This window comes from Procambarus clarkii, chromosome 80, assembly GCF_040958095.1.
Source record: "Procambarus clarkii isolate CNS0578487 chromosome 80, FALCON_Pclarkii_2.0, whole genome shotgun sequence".
NCBI classification, from domain to species: domain Eukaryota; kingdom Metazoa; phylum Arthropoda; class Malacostraca; order Decapoda; family Cambaridae; genus Procambarus; species Procambarus clarkii.
This window is the reverse complement of record NC_091229.1, coordinates 9,754,777-9,781,368: the sequence shown is the minus strand read 5'-3', so window position 1 is coordinate 9,781,368 and position 26,592 is coordinate 9,754,777. Positions and strand designations below refer to the sequence as shown.

Below are 26,592 nucleotides of genomic sequence, written 5' to 3'. Positions count from 1 at the left end.
GGAGGTTAATAGATCAGCCTTAAGTATTTTGTTCTCTCCTGATTCCATGTATGACTGGCCATCCTGTGAAGTGAGGATGTTGAATGAGCTTGTAGCTGGTTTTTTATCTACACTGTGTGGTCCTTCATACAAAATAGGGAAGCAGCACATTGCAGTGTATACCTAAACATGTTAAAAAATACATTGTTTGAGAGGAGTCTTGTAGAAACTGTTAAAAATAATTATAATAAAATGTTTTCATGATTCAGTGCTTACCTCTTGTGAAAATCGTGAAGAGTTGTTTAGTCAAAGTTGATTTGTTTTTTGTACTGAGGCTGGTATTTTCTATCTTGATTCCATGTATGTCTAACCATCCTGTGAGATGGGAGTATTAGATAAACTTATAGCTAGTTTTTTATCTACACTGTGTAATATTTCATATAGAATAGGGTAGCAGCACATTGTTGTGTATACCTAATCTTAATAAAAAAATCAGTAATAAAGATTTTAAATTATAGTTTGTATTATTACAAGTACTGTATTATCCTTATTAAATCATGTTAACCATGGATCATTAAGATCTCATGTTGATATGTAATAGTCATATTTCTTTTGAACTGCTATTCCAAGCTAATCATTTTTTAATCATTCATTAAATTGTGCATTATGTAAATTTTTCACTTCTTTGGATATACTGTACAGTACAAGAAGATAGGATAAAAATAAACCAGTAATATTTCTTTCATTATATTTTTCAATTTAAATAACTGCATCAATATTTGTATAGCTGACAGGATTTGTTTTACCATACAGGTGCGTTATTTGTTAAAAAAAAATTTGGTTTATTGTTACACACAATGGTGCTACATAGCCTTCCCAGCTTGGTGTCTTCTTTTGATACTTACTTACTGATTAATAAATAAATAATTATAAATAAATTTTATCCAGGAAAAGTACATACAGTTGATTTACAAACATAATGTTGGATTTATAGAGAGAGCTAGTACATACAATTCCTAAAGCCACTAATACTCATAGCATTTCAGGCAAGGTGTGGGGGAAAAAACACTTGACGTTGTCTTGAGATGATTTTGGGGCTTTAGTGTCCCAGCGGCCCGGTCCTCGACCAGGCCTCCACCCCCAGGAAGCAGCCCGTGACAGCTGACTAACACCCAGGTACCTATTTTACTGCTAGGGAATAGGGCATAGGGTGAAATAAACTCTGCCCATTGTTTCTCGCCAGCGCCTGGGATCGAACCCAGGACCACAGGATCACAAGTCCAGCGTGCTGTCCGCTCGGCCGACCAGCTAAGTCTCACTTAGACTAAAACTTAATAGTAATCGGGATTAGGTATAAATTGTGTTGAAAGAAGGAATAAAAAAAAAGGGGGGGGGGTAATAGCACAAATCAGCAATTGTACACGTTGGTGAACAGCGTTGTTTTAAGAATAGCAAGACATGGGTTGACATTTAGGGGGTAAGATAGGTTACATGGTGTCAATTAGGTAGTACTTGGTTTTACTCTTAAACTGGTTGAGACAGGTACAGCCTTTGACATGATTCGGGAGGTCATTCCACATTCTGGGTCCCTTGATTTGTAGAGCACTTCTAGTTTGGTTACACACAGCCAAATTGTGTAACAGGAAGAGGTCTTGGACACAAATTTGTTCCATGCTAAATGTAGAGGAATCAGCTGAGTATTCCTCAAATAAAATAAGCTGCCTTAGCTTATAAGGTAAATAAAATAATCGTTTCTCAAATAAGTAGCTGCCTCACCTCACTGCCTTACTGCTACATAGCCTTCCCGGCATGGTGCCTTCTTTTAATAATTACTTGTTCCACACCCAAGTTGTGTAACAATAAGAGGTCTTTGACCCCTAATTCCCTCTCTCTTTTTTAATAGTCTATATAGTCATAATTATAGCTTTAAGTATTCAATTAATAAAGTTTTTGACATTTTTACCCTTCTTACCTAACATCATTTGTGCAGCATATTTTTATTTTATGTCTCACCCAGATTTAATTTCAAAATAAAACCAAACTAAACAAATTAGAAATGAGTATGTATAGCTAAAGGTACACCCTTACTGCTAGGTGAACAGGGGCATTTGGTGATAGTAAATGATCCCATCAGGCAGGTCTCGTCACCTTCTCTCATATTTCATGTTCACCAATGTTTATTTACTTAATAACTACTAGTATAATATCTTGCTAGTACAAAACTATTCTAATATCATAAAAGACATATTTACTCAAAGTTTCAAGCAAAGAATGCATATATAACACACACACGAAGGACTCCTCTTCACGAGATTCAATTGCTATAATCTTTTGTTTATGTTCCAAAATCTTAAAATCGATCCCAGTATTATGTAGTAGAGAAAAATTGAGTTATATCTAGTTTACGTAAAGCTACTAGTGGTCGAAACCACATTTAGATCCCAGACCAAACTTACGAAGGTTTTTCGACTTAGTGTAGCTACCTGAATACCGACGTAGCCGCCACGAAGGCGCCAAGAAGGAAAACATTCGTAGCTAAAAAGAAAAACCTGCGTAAGTACCTTCGTGAATCTGGCCCCATCCAGGATCTACTGTTGGTCCACTTTTATTGCTTCGTTACCATGTATATGGACGTCAACTGATGTTGCCTTGTCAATTGCTGCTGCAATTTCGTGCTCAAAGTGCTTGTAGGTTCCGAGGAGTCGCATTTTCACTTTGTCATGTTCTCTGGCAATGATTCGAATTGTCAGAAGAACCTGGAGTGTACAGTTGTTTGCCGGCAGCTGTGTGGGAATACAGCTTACAAGAGAGGTATGGGGGGACTTACTGTTGTTTTTGATTTAGCAACTCCGAATGAAATGTCCATGTAGCATGGGCTATGGTGACCCCGTTTGGATGACAATTTGTTGTTGTTGTTTTTGTTTTAGATTCAGCTAGTTGGAACAAAATGTTTCAAGTAGCACAGGCTATGGTGAGCCCGTGGTGGACTTACCTGGCACAGGAGCGGGGCTGTAACTTCTAGTGGCTCACAAGGTTGTTTTTCTTTAACAACCTTTTAAGCCGCCAGAAGTTACAGCTTACAAGGATAAATCTAGACATTTAGTGTGGGGTACACCTCACTCTACGATTCACCTAACCCCCTTAATCGTAGGAAGCGGGGTAGGGTAGGGCGAGCTGGTGATTGTATCCTGACTCCGGCTTCTAGCTGTCCGCCAATGTAGGTCTTACATCTTCCCACTGGGTCAATTTAGGACCATCGAACAGTTGCAGGCTCGAAGTCGATTTCATCTGGATGTTGATTATTGGTGTCAGCTCATGAATGAACATAGCCTCAAGCATACGAACCCTCATACGATCGTCGATGCGTGCGATTACTGTCGTATCTTTCACTATGTCTTGGTGATTAAGGATGGTGTTGTGGTATTGAGAATGATGTTTAATACCTCTGTCTTACAAATAAAGTGTAAGACGTCTTAGTGCCTACGTCTACTCAATGTAAACAGATATATCATTTGTTACAGCCACTTAGGACCAGTAACCGTGTTCTTGACGTTATAACCTCTTGTATAATATCCGACCCCAAGTCGGTAGTACGTCTTCAGAACTGTAGTAGTGCAAAGAAGAAATAAGCGGGGGATAAACAAAACACTATTCAATTCACCAATATATTTACACCTTCAATTTTAAAAATGTCTTAAATAAAACAGATTATGACTACACATATTTACAGTAATGTCACTTTCAATCAGAACACTACTACGTTGGCAGTGTTCACCTACTCCAGCGTTTCCACCACCCAGTACCATGCACACGTGTACCTGACAAACGCTGGCGAGTTCACCTTTTTCGTGGCCAATTCACCGACACAGTCTCACGAGGTGCTTTCACCCCACTTTCGCTCTTCAGCAACCCAATGGCAGAGGACTTCAGTATCATGCTGACAGGGGTCACAAACAATCATATACAAGGGTAGCCAACCCCTGGCAGAAGCCTCTAGCAGCCTACTAACAGCGGTTCACAATTAGACACCTCACTGTCATCTGTTACTCTTCTAAGCGAATCCCGGGGTACGCCGATCTCTACCATCTGCGTAATTTAGCAGCTTTAGCAGCTACCATTTAGAATAATTTCCAGGACCAAGCTGAGAGTACGTGGACTGCCCATGGTAAACTGCCTTCCTCAATACAATCACCTCCACATATCACTTCTGTGGACATAAAACGTCATCAATTAGACAGATGGTACACTGGGGAAACCATGAGGTAACACTCACTCACCGGAGAATTGACATTATGCTCTGTAGCACATGGTGCTGATCATGAACTGCCATCCACGAGAGTTGTTGTTGTTGAGTTAGTGGCGACGACGATCGTGGGATCGGATGCACCCCGGCGTACCCGTAAAGGGTGAATCGCAAAGCCAGGAAAGGCAAAATGCCAAGCCAAAACGCGAAACGAGTGACGCCAAGCACTAGAAACTAATATGCCACACGGCAAAGCAACGCACAAAGGGAGAGGCAGAAGCACATAATAGAACAGGGCAAACAAACAGCCAGAAGGGCACACAGCATGTCAGAGCAAATACACAGGAAATCAGAGCACATACTTGCCCGGGATCTTGGCCCGCGGGAACCGTACATTAAACGCCTCCCAGGACACCCATTGGCATGGGTCCCGTCCATCCACCAGGGACGCCATAACATCCGGAACCGGGGCAACAAAAACCTGCAAACTGGGGACCCAGATGGAAGTACTCAGGAGGCGAGAAGTCGCTACTCGCCCCCACAGAAAGGGAACTTGCCCACCATGAAAGCACTCCGGTCCGTCAGACAGCAGTAACTCAGCAATTTTCGACCAGTGACCCGGCAGCATCACAGACGCCGGCAACACGTCCCCCAGGGCCCCAACGCACACCCGCACCACAGGGGTACCCGCGGCCCCGGGCACACCACCAGACGACAGCAGGGAACCCGGACGGCGCGCATCCTTCCGTAACGTCACCACCAGGCCACGCCCAGCACCAGAGTCCACACCATCCCTGGCAGCAGAAGCCACCACCCCCCACTGTGGAGAGTCCCCGGCGGAGAAAGAACCGAAGGCACGTCCGAGACACAGGCACCAGCACCGGCTGGCACGTGTACCTCCGCCACCACGAACCGCGGAGACATCGACGCATCCGCAACCACACTGTCAATACCCGAAGCCCCGCAGGCACTGAAGTCACCAACGTCGGCCCAGGAAGAAGACGAACGCCGGGAGCGTTTGGGCACCTGCCGGATATCGTCAGAGCCGGTAAGTGACCCAGAAACACGGGTACCACGAGCCGAAGGAACCGACGCCAGAACGGCAGCAGCCTCTATCACAGGGGGAACCGGGCCACACACAGCAGGAGGCTCCGCAGCCACCCCAGCACCAAGCACATCCGGGACCCGAGTCACGGACACAGGGCCAGGCGCAGAATCAGAAGACGAGGGAGAAGACAGCTACGTCACACAGGGGTGCTCCAGGAAGGCCCATGGGAGCAGCTGGAACAGCAACAGGATCAGACAGACCAACTGACGGTACCTCAAGAACCGGAGGAAGAACGGCAACAACCGGAGGAACGGCAGGCGCCACCGGGGAAGCTGCAGCAGCAAACGGGACGCGCACCACCTCATCAACATCACCGGAGACTGCCTCCAGAGGGAGCGGCGGCAAATCCTCGTCGCGGAACAAGTTGACAGGAGCAGCAGGGGCCGCAGAGCACCCGGCAGCCTGATGCCCCAACAGGCCACACCGGAAACAGGTACGAAGCTGCCGGGCATAATACACCCGGACGTAGTATCCCATAAGCCGGACAGAAGAAGGTATATCCGACCGCAGGCGCATCCCCAACGTGCGAATGTTTGTGCGCCTCCCAGCATACCGCCCCGAGGAGAGCGTGTTCACCCACACGCTGACAACAGTACCAAACCCCCCGAAGTAACGCCGGAGGAGGTCATCAGGGAATTCCAGGGGCGCACCATGGATACTGACATAAGTCAGGGCACCACTGCGGTCCGAAATCGCCACAGAGCCGGTATCGTCTGGCAACGGCAACGTACGCCCCTCGTACCGACGGAGGAAGTCCCGGTACTCGTCCTCCCCCACGAACTTAATAACAACCCGATGGGCCGTAACATGCTCTACACAGTAAACAGCTTCCACCGGGACACGAAGCATGTCACACATCACCATCTCGATGGTCGGATAACCAGCCTTACAAGTGAACTCCAGGCCCACGGAGTTCACACGCTGAACAGGAGGAAGATGGCCCCCCCATGTCAGAACTGCCACGTCAACGCAGCCAGGCAGGCAACAAAACTGGTAGGGCAGGGACGCCCACACCACCTGGTGACCAAAACGGCAAACAACTCCAACAGCCACAGAGGGTCGGTAAACGTCCACATTCCACGGCCGCTAGCAGTTGACTCCCCCATCCACGAGAGGTCATCCATGCATGTCGACCTCACTGTCTGATCAAAGCAGGAAACAGGAGCCATTCATCGCTGCCACTCCACCACCAAAAGATGGTGTTGTCCATGTAGCGCCCAACATCAGAGAAACTGAGGTGCCCTCTCATAGATGACGCCGCAATCGCCACTCCATACTCCAATGAAGGTGGCGATACCGTAACATCATTGGATATATTCATATCCGATGAAGTGTAGGACGTCTAGTACACTGAGTAGACGTCTTACTCATTTTAGCAAGACGGAGGTATTAAGCAACATCATTCTCAATATTAAAACACTATCCTTAATCGTCAAGACATAGTGAAAGATACGACAGTTATCACACGCACCGACGACAGTAGAAGGCTTCGTATGCTTGAGGCTGTGTTCATGCAAAAGCTGACACCAGTAATCAACATCCAGATGAAATAGACTTCGAGCATAATTTAATTTTCATAGTTTCCTACCTTGTGCTTCAAACTCATACTGTATCTTGTGCTACCAACTTCTCCAATATTATTACTTACGACATATATCTTTACCAATGTAATCAGCTCTGTCAATTTATATTGTTGTTATTTGTTGATATAAAACTTTCCTGCAATGTACCATTTCATCTTACCTAATATGTTAGAATAAGGACCTGCCCGAAACGCTGTGCATGTTAGTGGCTTTAGAAGAATGTACAAATACCAATCTTATGTAATCTCACCAACCCATTGTATTTCCTTATGAATAAATTATTATTATTATTATTATTATTATCTTTATTATTATTATTATTAACTGTGCCTTAGACTGAAAACTAGGAGAATATCGCCAAGAATCGCGCTGCCTGGCGCTGACAAGTTCATGTTGGTGAAAGAGCTTACGAACAAAACAGACTGAATGACGACTGTGGAAAGGTGGTGTCTTCGCAAGCCCAGGGCTGGCGGCTCCCCATACCAGCAGCTCACACTTCCCCACTACAATCGTATAATCCTAACCCGCTCCCACACAAATTGTTGACAATGAGTGGTCGCCATCGATATTGATGAACATGTGTATATATATTTCAAGAAGAAAATGTTTCAGAAGTCTTGACCTTTGTGTTTTACTGAAAGTTTAAACAATTACTCCCATTGTGGAACTATATTTGGTTCCTAATTTCTCTAAAGTAATTATTATATTTCCTCAGGAATGAAGTGCAGGAGGTGAAGTGGCTTCACCCAGGCGATGGCAGGGTAGAGGACATGATAGCCATGAACAAACACGGCACTTGGCGCCATTGCGGATATTTTACCTTGCACTTGGAACAACCATTAGAACCACAGCAGTATCTTCAAGCTGTAACTCATCTGCGTAAGTAAGTATAGAGCACAACATTCTTTTGTATAAAACAAGCCATAATAAATAACTTTTTTTAGTTACTAGGTGTACCATCTCGTGCTAAGACAGAATTACTCCAAACTGCTGGAGAGTGCTAATTATTATATGATTTTATATAGAACATATTTATGCTTCGTTATTGTTGTGTTTCATTGTTCGTCAACGACGTGTTCATTGTTCATTAATGTCGTGTTCATTGTTCATGAACGTCGTACCTGTGAGAAAACGTCAACACTGTTCCTCTTCTATGCGCAGTTGTGCCAGAATAAAAGAAGTAAAATATTCTAATAAAGTCTGTGGAGCTAACCATAATGGAAGTGAGGAATGGGAATACTGGCCCTGGGTCGAGTGAGTACTGTGGCTGGCAGTGGGTCGAGTGAGTACTGTGACTGGCAGTGGGTCGAGTGAGTACTGTGGCTGGCCCTGGATCGAGTGAGTACTGTGGCTGGCAGTGGGTCGAGTGAGTACTGTGGCTGGCAGTGGGTCGAGTGAGTACTGTGGCTGGCAGTGGGTCGAGTGAGTACTGTGGCTGGCAGTGGGTCGAGTGAGTACTGTGGCTGGCAGTGGGTCGAGTGAGTACTGTGGCTGGCAGTGGGTCGAGTGAATACTGTGGCTGGCAGTGGGTCGAGTGAGTACTGTGGCTGGCAGTAAGTCGAGTGAGTACTGTGGCTGGTCCTGGGTGGAGTGAGTACTATGGCCGGTCCTGGGTGAAGTGTGGACTGGTGGATGGTCCTGGGTAGAGTGTGAACTGGTGACTGGTCCTTGGTGGAGTGTGAACTGGTCCTTGGTGGAGTGTGAACTGGTCCTGGGTGGAGTGTGGACTGGTGGCTGGTCCTGGGTGGAGTGTGGACTGGTGGCTGGTCCTGGGTGGAGTGTGGACTGGTGGCTGGTCCTGGGTGGAGTGTGAACTGGTGGCTGGTCCTTGGTGGAGTGTGGACTGGTGGCTGGTCCTTGGTGGAGTGTGAACTAGTGGCTGGTCCTTGGTGGAGTATAGACTGGTGGCTGGTCCTTGGTGGAGTATAGACTGGTGGCTGGTCCTGGGTGGAGTGTGGACTGGTGGCTGGTCCTTGGTGGAGTGTGGACTGGTCCTTGGTGGAGTGTGAACTGGTGGCTGGTCCTTGGTGGAGTGTGGACTGGTGGCTGGTCCTTGGTGGAGTGTGAACTAGTGGCTGGTCCTTGGTGGAGTATAGACTGGTGGCTGGTCCTGGGTGGAGTGTGAACTGGTGACTGGTCCTTGGTGGAGTGTGGACTGGTCCTTGGTGGAGTGTGAACTGGTGGCTGGTCCTTGGTGGAGTGTGAACTAGTGGCTGGTCCTTGGTGGAGTATAGACTGGTGGCTGGTCCTGGGTGGAGTGTGGACTGGTGGCTGGTCCTGGGTGGAGTGTGGACTAGTGGCTGGTCCTGGGTGGAGTGTGAACTGGTGACTGGTCCTTGGTGGAGTGTGGACTGGTCCTTGGTGGAGTGTGAACTGGTGGCTGGTCCTTGGTGGAGTGTGAACTGGTGGCTGGTCCTTGGTGGAGTGTGGACTGGTGGCTGGTCCAGAGTGGAGAGTGAACTGGTGGCTGGTCCTTGGTGGAGTGTGGACTGGTGGCTGGTCCTTGGTGGAGTGTGGACTAGTGGCTGGTCCTTGGTGGAGTGTGAACTGGTGGCTGGTCCTTGGTGGAGTGTGAACAGGTGGCTGGTCCTTGGTGGAGTGTGAACTGGTGGCTGGTCCTTGGTGGAGTGTGAACTGGTGGCTGGTCCTGGGTGGAGTGTGGACTGGTGGCTGGTCCTTGGTGGAGTGTGAATTGGTGGCTGGTCCAGAGTGGAGAGTGAACTGGTGGCTGGTCCTTGGTGTAGTGTGGACTGGTGGCTGGTCCTGGGTGGAGTGTGGACTGGTGGCTGGTCCTTGGTGGAGTGTGAATTGGTGGCTGGTCCTTGGTGGAGTGTGGACTGGTGGCTGGTCCTTGGTGGAGTGTGAACTGGTGGCTGGTCCTTGGTGGAGTGTAGACTGGTGGCTGGTCCTTGGTGGAGTGTGAACTGGTGGCTGGTCCTTGGTGGAGTGTGAACTGGTGGCTGGTCCTGGGTGGAGTGTGAACTGGTGGCTGGTCCTTGGTGGAGTGTGAACTGGTGGCTGGTCCTTGGTGGAGTGTGAACTGGTGGCTGGTCCTGGGTGTAGTGTGAACTGGTGGCTGGTCCTTGGTGGAGTGTGAACTGGTGGCTGGTCCTTGGTGGAGTGTGAATTGGTGGCTGGTCCAGAGTGGAGAGTGAACTGGTGGCTGGTCCTTGGTGGAGTGTGAACTGGTGGCTGGTCCTGGGTGTAGTGTGAACTGGTGGCTGGTCCTTGGTGGAGTGTGAACTGGTGGCTGGTCCAGAGTGGAGAGTGAACTGGTGGCTGGTCCTTGGTGGAGTGTGGACTGGTGGCTGGTCCTGGGTGGAGTGTGGACTGGTGGCTGGTCCTTGGTGGAGTGTGGACTGGTGGCTGGTCCTTGGTGGAGTGTGAACTGGTGGCTGGTCCTTGGTGGAGTGTGAACTGGTGGCTGGTCCTTGGTGGAGTGTGAACTGGTGGCTGGTCCTGGGTGGAGTGTGGACTGGTGGCTGGTCCTTGGTGGAGTGTGAATTGGTGGCTGGTCCAGAGTGGAGAGTGAACTGGTGGCTGGTCCTTGGTGTAGTGTGGACTGGTGGCTGGTCCTGGGTGGAGTGTGGACTGGTGGCTGGTCCTTGGTGGAGTGTGAATTGGTGGCTGGTCCTTGGTGGAGTGTGGACTGGTGGCTGGTCCTTGGTGGAGTGTGAACTGGTGGCTGGTCCTTGGTGGAGTGTAGACTGGTGGCTGGTCCTTGGTGGAGTGTGAACTGGTGGCTGGTCCTTGGTGGAGTGTGAACTGGTGGCTGGTCCTGGGTGGAGTGTGAACTGGTGGCTGGTCCTTGGTGGAGTGTGAACTGGTGGCTGGTCCTTGGTGGAGTGTGAACTGGTGGCTGGTCCTGGGTGTAGTGTGAACTGGTGGCTGGTCCTTGGTGGAGTGTGAACTGGTGGCTGGTCCTTGGTGGAGTGTGAATTGGTGGCTGGTCCAGAGTGGAGAGTGAACTGGTGGCTGGTCCTTGGTGGAGTGTGAACTGGTGGCTGGTCCTGGGTGTAGTGTGAACTGGTGGCTGGTCCTTGGTGGAGTGTGAACTGGTGGCTGGTCCAGAGTGGAGAGTGAACTGGTGGCTGGTCCTTGGTGGAGTGTGGACTGGTGGCTGGTCCTGGGTGGAGTGTGGACTGGTGGCTGGTCCTTGGTGGAGTGTGGACTGGTGGCTGGTCCTTGGTGGAGTGTGAACTGGTGGCTGGTCCTTGGTGGAGTGTGAACTGGTGGCTGGTCCTGGGTGGAGTGTGAACTGGTGGCTGGTCCTTGGTGGAGTGTGAACTGGTGGCTGGTCCTTGGTGGAGTGTGAACTGGTGGCTGGTCCTGGGTGTAGTGTGAACTGGTGGCTGGTCCTTGGTGGAGTGTGAACTGGTGGCTGGTCCTTGGTGGAGTGTGAATTGGTGGCTGGTCCAGAGTGGAGAGTGAACTGGTGGCTGGTCCTTGGTGGAGTGTGAACTGGTGGCTGGTCCTGGGTGTAGTGTGAACTGGTGGCTGGTCCTTGGTGGAGTGTGAACTGGTGGCTGGTCCAGAGTGGAGAGTGAACTGGTGGCTGGTCCTTGGTGGAGTGTGGACTGGTGGCTGGTCCTGGGTGGAGTGTGGACTGGTGGCTGGTCCTTGGTGGAGTGTGGACTGGTGGCTGGTCCTTGGTGGAGTGTGGACTGGTGGCTGGTCCTGGGTGGAGTGTGAACTGGTGGCTGGTCCTGGGTGGAGTGTGAACTGGTGGCTGGTCCTGGGTCGAATAAGTACTGGGGCTACACCACATCCCTTGTGGCACACCATAAACCCACACCCCCGGGGCACGCAATAACCCGGAAGGCACATCACTCCACGGAGGGCATACCACACCCTCGGGGGCACACCCCGGGGGCACACCACACTGTAACGGGAGGTGGGGGAAATAGCTCTATCTTGTCCATTATCCCACTCCTAGTTAACAATCCTAACGGGAGAGTGGAGGAAATGGCTCTATTTTGTCCATTATTCCACCCCAGTTGGCTAATCTAAAGCTCTCCCCAGAGTCCCTAATGCAGCTTCTAGTTCAACACCTTGTGACCTAGGTATTTGATTACCTAGGTGTCACGACAACAAGGCACTGTAACCTGATCAGCTACCCGCGACTCTAGAAAAACACTAGAACAGTTCACGGCCACGACCGAATCAGAGAAACGAAAGGAAAGAGATGAATAATGAAGTAATTAGTGAAGGTTTGGGGTGAGGGAGTAGGGTGGACTAGGCAGGAGGAGGGAGGAGTGTGGTCAGGTGAAAGAGAGAGAGAGGGTACGGAGATGAAATGGAAGTAGTGGTAGAGGTAGAATGGTAGATAGGTAGAAGTATGAAAGTAGATAGTAGAAGTAGAAGGTAGACTGCCACCATCCACTCAAGACCATTATATACAAGACCAGGAATGGAACTTGTCGGAATCACAAAATTCTCTAAGATGTCATTATAAACATGATTTAACTGGAATCATGTTCCAGGCAAGATTTTTTAGTTACTAACTCGAGTTTGCCATGTATCAGAAATTCCAAGAACTCGGGAACGCAATTAAAGTCAAATTAAAAGTAAATGAATCAACTATTTATTTAGCATGATGAATATCAGAATTCAAGCAATCGAACTAAAGGTTCATTACTAATGTACCAAGTGAGTCACTTCACCAGAATTCGAGACCATTACAGCCGTCTGCCCCCTGATTGTCACACAACACTAGTAAACACGACTACGTCACCTTTCATGTTCAACTCACCAAGTGTCTGCCTATAGCTGGATAGAGAGGGGGATGGGGGACTGTAGTGGACAGAGACTGTTCCGCCCCGTCCGGCTGACAGCCTCTCGGTTTTGCTCTGCTGGCTGTTCTCCTGTCTGCTGTCTGTCTCTTCCTATCTATCCCTCGAGTGCACAGTACCCTGGGTTATAATGGGGACCAACTAGCTAACTCCGCCCCCAAGTAGATAGCCCCAGGCACTCTACCAAGCCACACCTTAAATTGGCGGCATGTTTGAAGGTCACTCCCGGCTAGTCGCCTGCAATTATGAGCTTAGGGGGCATATTCATTTAAATTCATGTAAATTAAAAGTGGTTCAATTTGCTTATAAATTTATGTATGAAATGGTTATAGAAACGGCTGCAACTGGTCCAAGTTTCACCATCACACCCTAAACAGAAAAGGAGAAAAAAAATACACAACGTATTATGCAACGAATGTTCAACATTCTCAAATAATCTCAGGGAACACATGTGTCAACTAAAATGTCTACTATGTGCTGTAGAAGCACAAACTCTTGTAATAATTGTAATATGTATGTGCAATATATATATATGTAAAAAAAAACAAAAATTCTTTTTTTCTTTTTTTTTTTTTGACAATTTCTTTTCTCGTTTGTTATCAAGGGATTTGCATGAAACTTGCACACCTTGCTCAATGGATACCTATCAGCAAGGGTGCCAATTATGAACGAAATCTGTCGAGGTCAAGCTCAGCTACAGGTGGCCGAACTTGGATCTTTATTTTACTCTGGAAAGTAATTTACAACTTCAAAGTACCTCAGAGCGTTCATTTATTAATCAATTTACATGCAAGTAAGTAAGTAATTATCAAAAGAAGGCACCAAACCGGGAAGGCTATGTAGCACCATCAAATACGCAAAATAATCAGAGGGCGCTAAATATCACCAAGGATGCCAATACGAGAACAAAAACGCATAAGGCGAACGATATCAAAAGTATCCGAGTCACCAAGAATTCTATCGAGGGACAGGTGACCGCGAGGGGCGGTCGGAAAGCAAGACATACGCTCGTCCTGGAAGTCAGGACATTCAAGAAGGACATGCACGACCGTAAGAGGGACAATGCAACTAGGACAATAAGGAGCAGGGCGGCGCTCCATCAAGTGACCATGGGTTAAGCGAGTATGGCCAATACGCAACCTCGCCAGAGCTGTTTCCCACCGCCGGTTACGGTGGAAGGAGGACTGCCACGAGGAAACACAACATTTAAGAGTACGTAGCTTGTTACCAGTAACAGACAACCAAGAAGCCTGCCAACGGGTAAGGACTGAGGAATGGATAACCGGGTAAAAGTCGGAATACGGAATGCCCTTACGAGAGATGGGACAAGAGCGGACAGCTTCCTTGGCGGCAGCATCCGCACGCTCATTTAAAGACACACCAATATGGCTGGGAACCCAACAAAACTCAACCGACTTAAATTTACTATGAACGAGAAACAGCCAATGCTGGATCTCGACAACCACTGGATGAACTGGATTAAAGGACCCGAGAGCCATGAGGGCACTACGAGAGTCAACAACAACTACAAAGGAAGACTGACAACGAGAAAGTAGGAGACGAAGAGCATAGAGAATAGCATAAAGTTCCGCTGTACAGATGCTAGTCTCCGGAGGCAAGCGACACATATAAGTGCGATCAGGAAAAACAACAGAGTAGCCAACACCGTCCGCTGACTTAGACCCATCGGTGAAGACAGAAACGGAGCGGGAGTGAGAAGAAAAGTGCTCGAGGAAAAGGCGTTTTAGAACCGTAGGAGGGGTAAAAGCTTTAGTGATACGGGTCAAGGAAGTACAAAACCGCGGAAGAGGGACCCTCCACGGGGGCAAAGAAGGAACAACACGAGGAGAAACATCAGAAATACGAACGGAAAGAGAATCCTGCAGGCGAGATAACCGGACAGAAAGAGGGAGGTGGTGAAGAGGAACAGGAACCGCAGGAGGGTTAAAAGTTAAAGCACGACAGAGGCGAGAGGAAGGATGTTGCAAGGACCGCGCAAGATAGCGAAGACAGTAGCGATCACGGCGGTCCTGGAGAGACTGGAAGCCAGTGTCAACATACAAGCTAAGGACGGGAGTCGAACGAAAGGCACCAGAACTGAGGCGCAACCCAGTATGGTGCAAAGCATCAAGACGGTGAAGAGTAGAAGGAGAAGCAGACGAGTAAGCAGGGCAACCATAATCGAGCTTAGACAGGACGAGAGAAGAATGTAAAGCAAGGAGAGTGCGCCTATCTGCCCCCCAAGAAGTATGGGACAAGACCCGAAGGAGGGTAAGGGCCTTAGAGCACTCAACACGGAGGTAAGAGATATGGGGAGACCAAGACAAACGAGTGTCAAGGAATAACCCCAAAAGCTTCGCGGAATCTTTGTATTCAAGGGGATGACCATAAAGTGACAAAGAGGGACGAAGAACAACCCGTTTCCGCGTAAATGTCATGGCACAAGTCTTAGAAGTAGAGAACTTGAAGCCATGATCAGTGGCCCAAGACGACACGGCATCAATTGCAAGTTGAAGCCGGCGTTGAAGGAGAGGCGAATCATCACCCTGACAACAAAGGGTAAGATCATCGACATAGAGAGCGGAGAAGACACCAGAAGGAAGAGAGGAAAGAAGACCATTGAGGGCAACCAGAAAAAGAGTAGTGCTCAGAACACTACCCTGGGGCACACCTTCATATTGCTGAAAAGAGGGAGAGAGAGCGGTACCAAGGCGCACCCGAAAGGAACGACGAGAGAGGAAGCTGCGGAGAAAGAGAGGGAGATGACCACGAAGGCCAAAAGAATGAAGTTGAGATAGGATATGATAACGCCAAGTGGTGTCGTAAGCCTTTTCCAGGTCAAAAAGGACGGCAACAACGGAGGTCTTCGCAGCAAAAGCAGTACGAATATAGACCTCCAAGTTCACCAGGACATCTGTCGTGCTGCGGCACTTGCGGAAACCAAATTGAGAAGGGGAGAGGAGGTGATGGTGTTCCAGGAACCACATCAGACGAACGTTAACCATACGTTCAAAAAGTTTGCAGACACAACTTGTGAGAGCAATAGGGCGAAAGTCCTTAGGGGAAGTACCCAGAGACCCCGGTTTGCGAACAGGGAGGACAACGGCATCGAGCCAGTCCTCAGGGACTGACGACGACTCCCAGATCCGATTATACAGACTCAGTAAATACTGAGACGTGCTCGGAGGGAGATGGCGAAGCATCTCATAATGAATACCATCGGAGCCCGCCGCCGTAGAACCGCAGAGGGCCAGAGCAGAACGAAGTTCAGAGAGGGAGAAGGGATCATTATAGGGAAGCTGAAGATGAGTGCAGAAATCTAAAGGACGAGACTCAAGGATAGGTTTACGAAGAAGGAAAGATTGGGGAAGATGAAGACCAGAGCTAACAGAAGAAAAGTGGGAACCCAGTTCGGAAGCGACCTGCAACGGGTCCGCCACAAGAGTATCATGGAGGTGAAGGACCGGTGAAACATCGGGAACGAACTTACCCGCTATCTTGCGGATACGCTTCCAGATCTGGGCCAGAGGGGTTTCGGACGTAATTGTTGAGACATAAGATGCCCAACATTCACGTTTAGCCGTACGGATGGCCCTACGGGCCACCGCACTCGCTTTCCGAAAGAAAAGAAAAGAATCGGTCGTCTGCCTACGGCGGTGCCTCTTCCAGGCTGCACGCTTACAGCGGACAGCCCGAGCACAGTCCGCATTCCACCAGGGAACGCACTTCCGTGGACCCCGAGAGGAAGAGCGAGGAATAGAGCGGAGGGCAGCGTTGAAGACAGTGTCATGAAAAAGGAGGAGAGCGCGAGAGAGAGGCAGAAGGGAGAGGTCAGAGAGAGCAGCACTGAGGGTAAATAGGGTCCAGTCTGCCTTAGCAAACTGCCACCTAGGGAAAGAGAGGGAAGGGCGAAAAGAGAAAAAGGAAACAAGGATGGGGAAATGATCACTTCCATGGAGGTCATCAAGGACCTGCCACGTGAAATCCAAGTAAAGAGAAGAAGAGCAGAGAGAAAGATCAAGACAAGAAAGGGCGCGAGTCCGAGAGTCCAAATGAGTGGGCTCACCAGAATTCAGAAGAGACAGGGAAGAAGATAGGAGAAACGGCTCAAGGAGGCGACCCCGGGTATTCGTCAGAACGTCACCCAAAAGAGAATGACGACAATTGAAGTCACCCAGCAGGAGCACAGGCTCCGGCAAGGAGTCTAGGAGGTGTTTCAAATCAGGAAGAGAGAGCGGGACACTCGGGGGGAGATAAATGGAACAAACTGTGTACCATTTCCCCACAAAGATACGAGCAGCAGAACAATGGAGAGGCGAAGGAAAAAGTAAAGGAACAAAGGGAACATCTGCACGAATCAAGAGAGCAGAAGAATTAGAAGCCCCAGCAATGGCTGGGGGGGGGGAGAGAAAGGAATAGCCACGAAAACGACCAGGACGAGCACCAAGCATTGGCTCCTGGAGACAGACACAAAGGGGCGAAAACCGCGAAATCAGAAGTTGGAGTTCGAGGAAATTGGCGTAATAACCTCGAACGTTCCATTGAAGAATGGACAACGACGGGAAGAGAAAGGACAAAAACAGAGAACAAGGAAGAAACAAAGGCGAAAGAGCAACAGAGCACGTTAAAGAATATCAGGGTCGGGATCAGGGTCAGCAAAGTCAGGGTTAGGGGGCATGGGTAAACTGAGCAAAGACGGAGGGAAGGAAACGGGAGAACAGATCAGAGGTGGGCGGGCGGGGTCCGGAGGAGGAGGAGGAAGAGGAGGAGACAACGGAGAGGAGCAGTCAAGGACAGCAGTAGGAAGAGGGGGAGTAGGAAGAGGGGGAGTAGAAAGAGGGGAGCGCACCCCAGCAAGAGCAGCAACCGAAAGGGAAGCAGGGGCCAAAGAAACCTCCATAGCAGGAACAGGGGGCGCAACCACTGAAACGGGAGGGGAAGGAGCAACAGAGCCAGAAGTAGGAGCTAAGGAAGAAAGCGAAGCCTTCTTACCCGCCGGGGAAGAGGAAGGAGAGGAGCCAGGCTTACGCTTCTGACTTAAAGAGACAGGTGTCCCAGCAACTACGTACCGGGCAACGGATTCCAGTGTCTCAACAGGAGAAGCCGAACGAGAGCACACACGACGGCCGTTAGGAGAGCGATGGACATCCGCCTGCACCGACAGGCGGCGGGGAGAGCCGATAGATGGAGGAAGAGGATGGGAAGGAGGATCGGAGGGGGACGAGGAAGAAGACACAGGAGACATGACAGACCGGGTCGAAAGAAGGGGAACCCCAGACAGAGGACCAGGAGGGGGACCCCTCGGGAAAGAACTCAAAGGAACAGAGGAGGGGGCAGTGGGCGTATCAGGGTCCAAGGCCCGGAAACGGTTGAGAGTCTGAGGAAGGGGGGAAGGACGAGGAGAGGAAGAGCGCAACACGCGAGCATAAGAGATGTTAGTATAAGGCGGGAGCCGGCGAACCTGGCGCCTCGCCTCAGGAAAAGACAAACGCTCCCGGTGCTTCAGGTTAAGGACGGCCGCCTCAAGCTTGTAATGGACACAGGCACGGGAGAACGTAGGATGGGCCTCACCGCAGTTGAGGCAGCGAGCTTGGGAAGAAGTGCACTCCGACTTAGAGTGACCTTCACTCCCACACAAAGGACAGAGAGAGACAGCCCCAGAGCAGCGGAGGGCACCATGCCCAAACCTCCAGCACTTATTACAAAGTCGAGGAGAAGGAATATACTCCTGGACAGAGCACCTAGCACCAGCAAGAATGACAGAGGATGGAAGGGTCCTACCATCAAAGGTGATCTTCACAACGCGAAGGGGTTGACGGCGACGACCACGAGGGGGACGAGTAAACGAGTCAACCTGGAGGACAGAATGGCCTTGGGCATCAAGGATATGCCGAATATCATCATGGCAATCCTGCAGATTCCGAACACCGGTTGCAACATGGGGTGGGAGGAGAATAGTGCCAACACTGGAATTCAACTGAACGTTCTTGGAGACCCGAACAGGGATCTCGCCAAGGCAAGATAAGGCAGCCAAGCGGGAAGCCGCATCCTGAGAAGGAGCAGCAACGACACGTGTACCGAGACAAGTGGGGTTGAAAGTAACACACGCATCCACGGAATCTACAAGATGCCGATGGAGGGAGAAATCGTCAGGAGGCGCAGAATCAAGAGGGAGGAGATCAAAATATTTGGCCCATGAAGCAGGACCAAACAAGGCCTGATACGCATCAGCACGGGAAGGAATCGAGCGAGTGCGGTTGGGGCGCGAACGGCGTTGAGAACCCCTAGAGAGAGAGGGGTCAAAAGGCGCAGTAGTCACAACGAAAGACTTAGCCACACCAGGGGACGAAGTGGTCACCACCGGGGGCTGGAGGCTCGACCCAACCTCAGAGGAGGGAGGGGAGCTGGGAGAAGAAGTCGGGGCGGTCAAAGGAGGAGCAAGGTCGGGGCCCAACGCAGCGGGAGCTACAGAGCCTGGTCTTCCAATACAGGCCGACTCGGGGGCTTGGTCGCCCACCCCACGAGCCTGAGAGGGTACAACGGAAACATTCAACGACATAGAGACGAAAAGTGACAAATTCATCCACGAATGTGCCCCCATACCCACCATGGAGCCACAATTAGAGGCAGGACACCCAACAGGAAGCCATCGCTGATCATGCCGGGGCCCCCTAGGGGTGCGTCGTGAGTATACGCCCCACAAACGCCACCTTAAGAACCGTCAGTCCGTCGAGATCGGGTTCAGCGACGAAAGGGGGATTGACAATAAAAGGTTCCCCTCGCTCGAGACGTCGGGTACTACAGTTCTACGGGTGCAAGAGTATGCCTCCTCAAGCACCCGGGCGTCAAAATAGAAGAAGTCCAAAGAAAGAATCCAAAACAAGCAAAAGGTCGGCAGGAAACGACAAGCAGATAGGAGAAGAGGGGGGAGAAAAACGAAACATAAGGAAAAGGAAAAGCGATCCGGCACAATTGGAGAAGACAGCAGCAGGAGTGCAAGGCCAGAAAAGGACAGAGGACCGCCCAACGGAGCATCACACTCCGGCAGCCGTCCACCAAGCCCCCTCACGACGCCAACGGGCCGGAAGGGGAGGGGGAATTTACATGCAAATTACACCTTATATGTAGAGTTTGTGCTTCTACAGCACATTGTAGACATTTTAGTCCAAAGTCCATTTGTTGATTTTATAAAAATTTATAAACATCATATATTGCATATTTTTGGAAGGGTAACTTTGAATAATTATATTATTGCACTAAACACTTTTTTGATAAAACTACTCACAGCAATCCTTTATTATGTGCCAAATTTAATATCTGAGTGTTATAGAAAGGATTTTAGTTTACACATGTATTCCCCGAGAGTATTTGAAAATGTTGAAAATTCGTTGCATAATACGTTGTGTATTTTTTTTCTCCTTTTCTGTTTAGGGTGTGATGGTGAAACTCGGACCAGTTGCAGCCCTTTCCATAAACATTTCAAAAATATATTTATAAGTAAATTGAACCACTTTTAATTTTACATGAATATGCCACCTTAGCGGAGACCAGGTTAACTTCCCACGACCTGACCTTGGTCACTTGGTGGTCCTTAACACTTAGACGTGAGAGTTTCTTAGTTACTAGGGGCCACCAACCGGTGCCTCTCGAAATCTTGTCTGCGACTCCTGTTATATTTATATATATATATATATATATATATATATATATATATATATATATATATATATATATATATATATATATATATATATATATATATATATATATATATATATATATATATATATATATATACATATATATATACATATATATATATATATATATATATATATATATATATATATATATATATATATATATATATATATATATATATATATATATATATATATATATATATATATATATATACTACACTACACCCCCGGGGTAACACCACACCCCCGGGGTAACACCACACCCCCGAGGGCACACCACACCCCAGGGGACATACCACACCTCCTGGGGCACACCACACCTCCGGGGGGCACACCACACCCCCGAAGGCACACCATTCCCTCGTGGGCACAGCACACCCCCGGGGGCACTCCACACCCCCGGGGGAACACCACACCGCCGGGGACACACCACATCCCCCCAGGGGCACACCACACCATAGGGGGCACACCAGACCCCCGAGACACACCCCACTCCCGGGGGCACACAACACCCCCGAGGGCATACAACACCTCCGGGGGCACACCACACCCCCCAGAGAAACACCACACCCCCGGGGCCACACCACACACCCGGGGGCACACCACACCCCCGGGGCACACCACACACCCGAGGGAACACCACACCCGCGAGGCAAACCACACCCCCGGGCCCACCACACCCTCCAGGGGCACACCACACTTCCCAGGGGCACACCACACCCCTGGGGGCACACCACACTCCCGACAGCACACCACACCCCTAAGTGCACACCACACCCCCGAAGGCACACCACACCACCCAGGGGCACACCACACCCCCGAGGGCACACCACACCCACGAGGGCACATCACACCCTCCAAGGGCACACCACACACTCCAGGGGCACACCACATCCGCGAGGGTACACCATATCCGTGAGGGCACTCCACACCCCTGATGGCACACCACACCCTCCAGGGGCACACCACACCCTCCAGGGGAACACCACACCTCAGGGGGCAAATCACACACCCCCAGGGGCAAACCACACCCCGAGGGGCACACCACACCCTCCAGGGGCACACCACACCCTCCAGCGGCACACCACACCCTCCAGGGGCACACCACACCCCCCAGGGGCACACCACACCCCCCAGGGGCACACCACACCCTCCAGGGCCACACCACACCCCCGGGGGACCACCACACCATTGGGGGAACACCACACCCTCCAGGGGCACACCACACCCTCCAGGGGCACACCACACCTCCGGGGGCAAACCGCACCCCACAAGGGCAAACCACACCCTCCAGGGGCACACCCCACCCTCCAGGGGCACACCACACCCCCCAGGGGGGCACACCACACCCCCAGGGGCACACCACACCCCCGAGGGCACATCACACCCTCCAGGGGCACACCACATCCACGGAGGCACACCACACCCCCGGGGGCACACGACACACCCGGGGGCACACCACACCCCCGGGGCCACACCACACCCCCGGGGCCACACCACACCCCCGAGGGCACACAACACCCCTGGGGTCATACCACATCCCCGGGGACACACAACACCCCTAGAAGCAAACCACACCCCTGGGCACACCACACCCCCGAGAGCACACCACACCCCCGAAGGCGCACCACACCCCCGAGGAGACACCACACCCCCGGGGACACACCACACCCCCAGGGGAACACCACACCCCTGGACACACCACACCCCCGAGCGTACACCACACCCCGGGGCACACCACACCCTCGGGGCACAACACACCCTCCAAGGGCACACAAAACCCTCCAAGAGCACACCACACCCTCCAGGAAAACACCACACCCCCGGGGGCACAACACACCCCGAGGGCACACCACACCCTCGAGGGCACACCACACCCACGAGGGCACACCACACCCTCAAGGGCAAACCACACCCTCCAGGGGCACACTACACCCTACAGGGGCACACCACACCCCCGAGGGCACACCACACCCCTTGGGTCACATCACACCCCCGAGGGCACACCACACCCCTGGGAGCACACCACACACTCCAGGGGCACACCACATCCGCGAGGGTACACCACATCCGCGAGGGTACACCTCATCCTCCAGGGGCACACCACATCCACGGAGGCACACCACACCCCCGGGGGCACACGACACACCCGGGGACCCACCACACCCCCGGGGCACACCACACCCCCGGGGCACACCACACCCCCGGGGACACACCACACCCCCAGGGGCACACCACACCACTGGGCACACCACACCCCCCGAGAACACACCACACCCCCGGGGGGCACACCACACCCTCGGGGACACACCACACCCCCAGGGGCACACCACCCCTGGGCACACCACACCCCCGAGGGCACACCACACCCCCGAAGGCGCACCACACCCCCGAGGACACACCACACCCCCGGGGACACACCACACCCCCAGAGGAACACCACACCCCTGGACACACCACACCCCGAGGGCACACCACACCCCAGGGCACACCACACCCTCGGGGCACACCACACCCTCCAAGGGCACACAACACCCTCCAAGGGCACACCCTCCAGGAAAACACCACACCCCCGGGGGCACACCACACCCCGAGGGCACACCACACCCCCGAGGGCACACCACACCCTCCAGGGGCACACTACACCCTACAGGGGCACATCACACCCCCGAGGGCACACCACACCCCTTCGGTTACATCACACCCCTGAGGGCACACCACACCCCTGGGAGCGCAACACACACTCCAGGGGCACACCACATCCGCGAGGGTACACCACACCCTCCAGGGGCACACCACACCCCCCAGGGGCACACCACACCCTCCAGGGGCACACCACACCCCCCAGGGAGCACACGACACCCCCAGGGGCACACCACACCCCCGAGGGCACATCACACCCTCCAGGGGCACACCAAATCCAGGGAGGCACACCACACCCCCGGGGGCACACCACACACCCGGGGGCACACCACACACCCGGGGGCACACCACTTCCCCGGGGGCACACAACAGCCCTAGGAGCAAGCCACATCCTTGGGGCACACGACACCCCCGGGGCACACCACACCCCCGGGGACACACGACACCCACTGGGGCACACCACACCCCTGGGCACACCACACCCCCGAGGACACACCACACCCCCGGGGCACACCACACCCCCAGGGGCACACCACACCCCTGGGCACACCACACCCCCAAGGACACACCACACCCCCGGGAAACACCACACCCCCGGGGACACACCACATCCCCAGGGGCACACGACACCCCTGGGCACACCACACCCCCGAGGGCACACTACACCCCCGAAGGCACACCACACCCCCGAGGGCACCCCACACCCCCGAAGGCACACCACACCCCCGAGGACACACCACACCCCCGGGGACACACCACACCCCCAGGGGCACACCACACCTCTGGGCACACCACACCCCTGAGGGCACACCACACTTCAGGCCACACCACACCCCCGAGGACACACCACACCCCTGGGCACACCACACCCCCGAGGGCACACCACACCCCCGGGGGCACACCACACCCCCGGGGGCACACCACACTGTAACAGGAGGTGGAGGAAATAGCTCTATCTTGTCCATTATCCCACTCCTAGTTAACTATCCTAACGGGAGGGTGGAGGAAATGGCTCTCTTCTGTCCATTATTCCACCCCCAGTTAGCTTATCTAAAGCTCTCCACAGAGTCCCTACTGCAGCTTCTAGTTCAACACCTTGTGACCTAGGTATTTGATTACCGAGGTGTCACGACAACAAGGCACTGTAACCTGATCAGGTACCCGCGACACTAGAGAAACACTAGAACAGTTCACGGCCACGAACGAATCAGAGAAACGAAAGGAAAGAGATGAATAATGAAGTAATTAGTGAAGGTTTGGGGTGAGGGAGTAGGGAGGACTAGGCGGGAGGAGTGTGGTCAGGTGAAAGAGAGAGAGGGTACGGAGATGAAATGGAAGTAGTGGTAGAGGTAGAATGGTAGATAGGTAGAAGTAGGAAAGTAAGTAAGTAATTATCAAAAGAAGGCACCAAACCGGGAAGGCTATGTAGCACCATCAAATACGCAAAATAATCAGAGGGCGCTAAATATCACCAAGGATGCCAATACGAGAACAAAAACGCATAAGGCGAACGACATCAAAAGTATCCGAGTCACCAAGAATTCTATCGAGGGACAGGTGACCGCGAGGGGCGGTCGGAAAGCAAGACACACGCTCGTCCTGGAAGTCAGGACATTCAAGAAGGACATGCACGACCGTAAGAGGGACAATGCAACTAGGACAATAAGGAGCAGGGCGGCGCTCCATCAAGTGACCATGGGTTAAGCGAGTATGGCCAATACGCAACCTCGCTAGAGCTGTTTCCCACCGCCGGTTACGGTGGAAGGAGGACGGCCACGAGGAAACACAACATTTAAGAGTACGTAGCTTGTTACCAGTAACAGACAACCAAGAAGCCTGCCAACGGGTAAGGACTGAGGAATGGATAACTGGGTAAAAGTCGGAATACGGAATGCCTTTACGAGAGATGGGACAAGAGCGGACAGCTTCCTTAGCGGCAGCATCCGCACGCTCATTTAAAGACACGCCAATATGGCTGGGAACCCAACAAAACTCAACCGACTTAAATTTACTGTGAACGAGAAACAGCCAATGCTGGATCTCGACAACTACCGGATGAACTGGATTAAAGCACCCAAGAGCCATGAGGGCACTACGAGAGTCAACAACAACCACAAAGGAAGACTGACAACGAGAAAGCAGGAGACGAAGAGCATAGAGAATAGCATAAAGTTCCACTGTAAAGATGCTAGTCCCCGGAGGCAAGCGACACATATAAGTGCGATCAGGAAAAACAACAGAGTAGCCAACACCGTCCGCTGACTTAGACCCATCGGTGAAGACAGAAACGGAGCGGGAGTGAGAAGAAAAGTGCTCGAGGAAAAGGCGTTTTAGAACTGTAGGAGGGGTAAAAGCTTTAGTGATACGAGTCAAGGATGTACAAAACCGCGGAAGAGGGACCCTCCACGGGGGCAAAGAAGGAACAACACGAGGAGAAACATCAGAAATACGAACGGAAAGAGAATCCTGTAGGCGAGATAACCGGACAGAAAGAGGGAGGTGGTGAAGAGGAACAGGAACCGCAGGAGGGGTAAAAGTTAAAGCACGACAGAGGCGAGAGGAAGGATGTTGCAAGGACCGCGCAAGATAGCGAAGACAGTAGCGATCACGGCGGTCCTGGAGAGACAGGAAGCCAGCGTCAACATACAAGCTAAGGACGGGAGTCGAACGAAAGGCACCAGAACTGAGGCGCAACCCAGTATGGTGCAAAGCATCAAGACGGCGAAGAGTAGAAGGAGAAGCAGACAAGTAAGCAGGGCAACCATAATCGAGCTTAGACAGGAGGAGAGAGGAATGTAAAGCAAGGAGAGTGCGCCTATCTGCCCCCCAAGAAGTATGGGACAAGACCCGAAGGAGGGTAAGGGACTTAGAGCACTCAACACGGAGGTAAGAGATATGGGGAGACCAAGACAAACGAGTGTCAAGGAATAACCCCAAAAGCTTCGCGGAATCTTTGTATTCAAGGGGATGACCATAAAGTGACAAAGAGGGACGAAGAACAACCCGTTTCCGCGTAAAAGTCATGGCACAAGTCTTAGAAGTAGAGAACTTGAAGCCATGACCTGTGGCCCAAGACGACACGGCATCAATCGCAAGTTGAAGCCGGCGTTGAAGGAGAGGCGAATCATCACCCTGACAACAAAGGGTAAGATCATCGACATAGAGAGCGGAGAAGACACCAGAAGGAAGAGAGGAAAGAAGACCATTGAGGGCAACCAGAAAAAGAGTAGTGCTCAGAACACTACCCTGGGGCACACCTTCGTATTGCTGAAAAGAGGGAGAGAGAGCAGTACCAAGGCGCACCCGAAAGGAACGACGAGAGAGGAAGCTGCGGAGAAAGAGAGGGAGATGACCACGAAGGCCAAAAGAATGAAGTGGAGATAGGATATGATAACGCCAAGTGGTGTCGTAAGCCTTTTCTAGGTTAAAAAGGACGGCAACAACGGAGGTCTTCGCAGCAAAAGCAGTACGTATATAGACCTCCAAGTTCACCAGGACATCTGTCGTGCTGCGGCACTTGCGGAAACCAAATTGAGAAGGG

General features: G+C 51.4%; 1 protein-coding gene across 6 annotated transcripts in view; it reads left to right on the top strand.

Moving 5' to 3' along the window:
* LOC123748832 (uncharacterized) overlaps positions 1-26,592 on the top strand; it is a 212,725-nt gene that overhangs the window by 17,185 nt on the left and 168,948 nt on the right. For 4 of the 6 annotated variants that reach the window (XM_069314749.1, XM_069314750.1, XM_069314747.1 and 1 more), the window contains one exon: positions 7,629-7,796. In XM_069314749.1, the coding sequence (XP_069170850.1) occupies positions 7,629-7,796 (168 nt within the window). Of the gene's footprint in view, positions 1-1,025; positions 1,156-7,628; positions 7,797-26,592 lie in introns of those variants that run through there. The other 2 variants (XM_069314751.1, XM_069314746.1) reach the window with 2 other exon arrangements.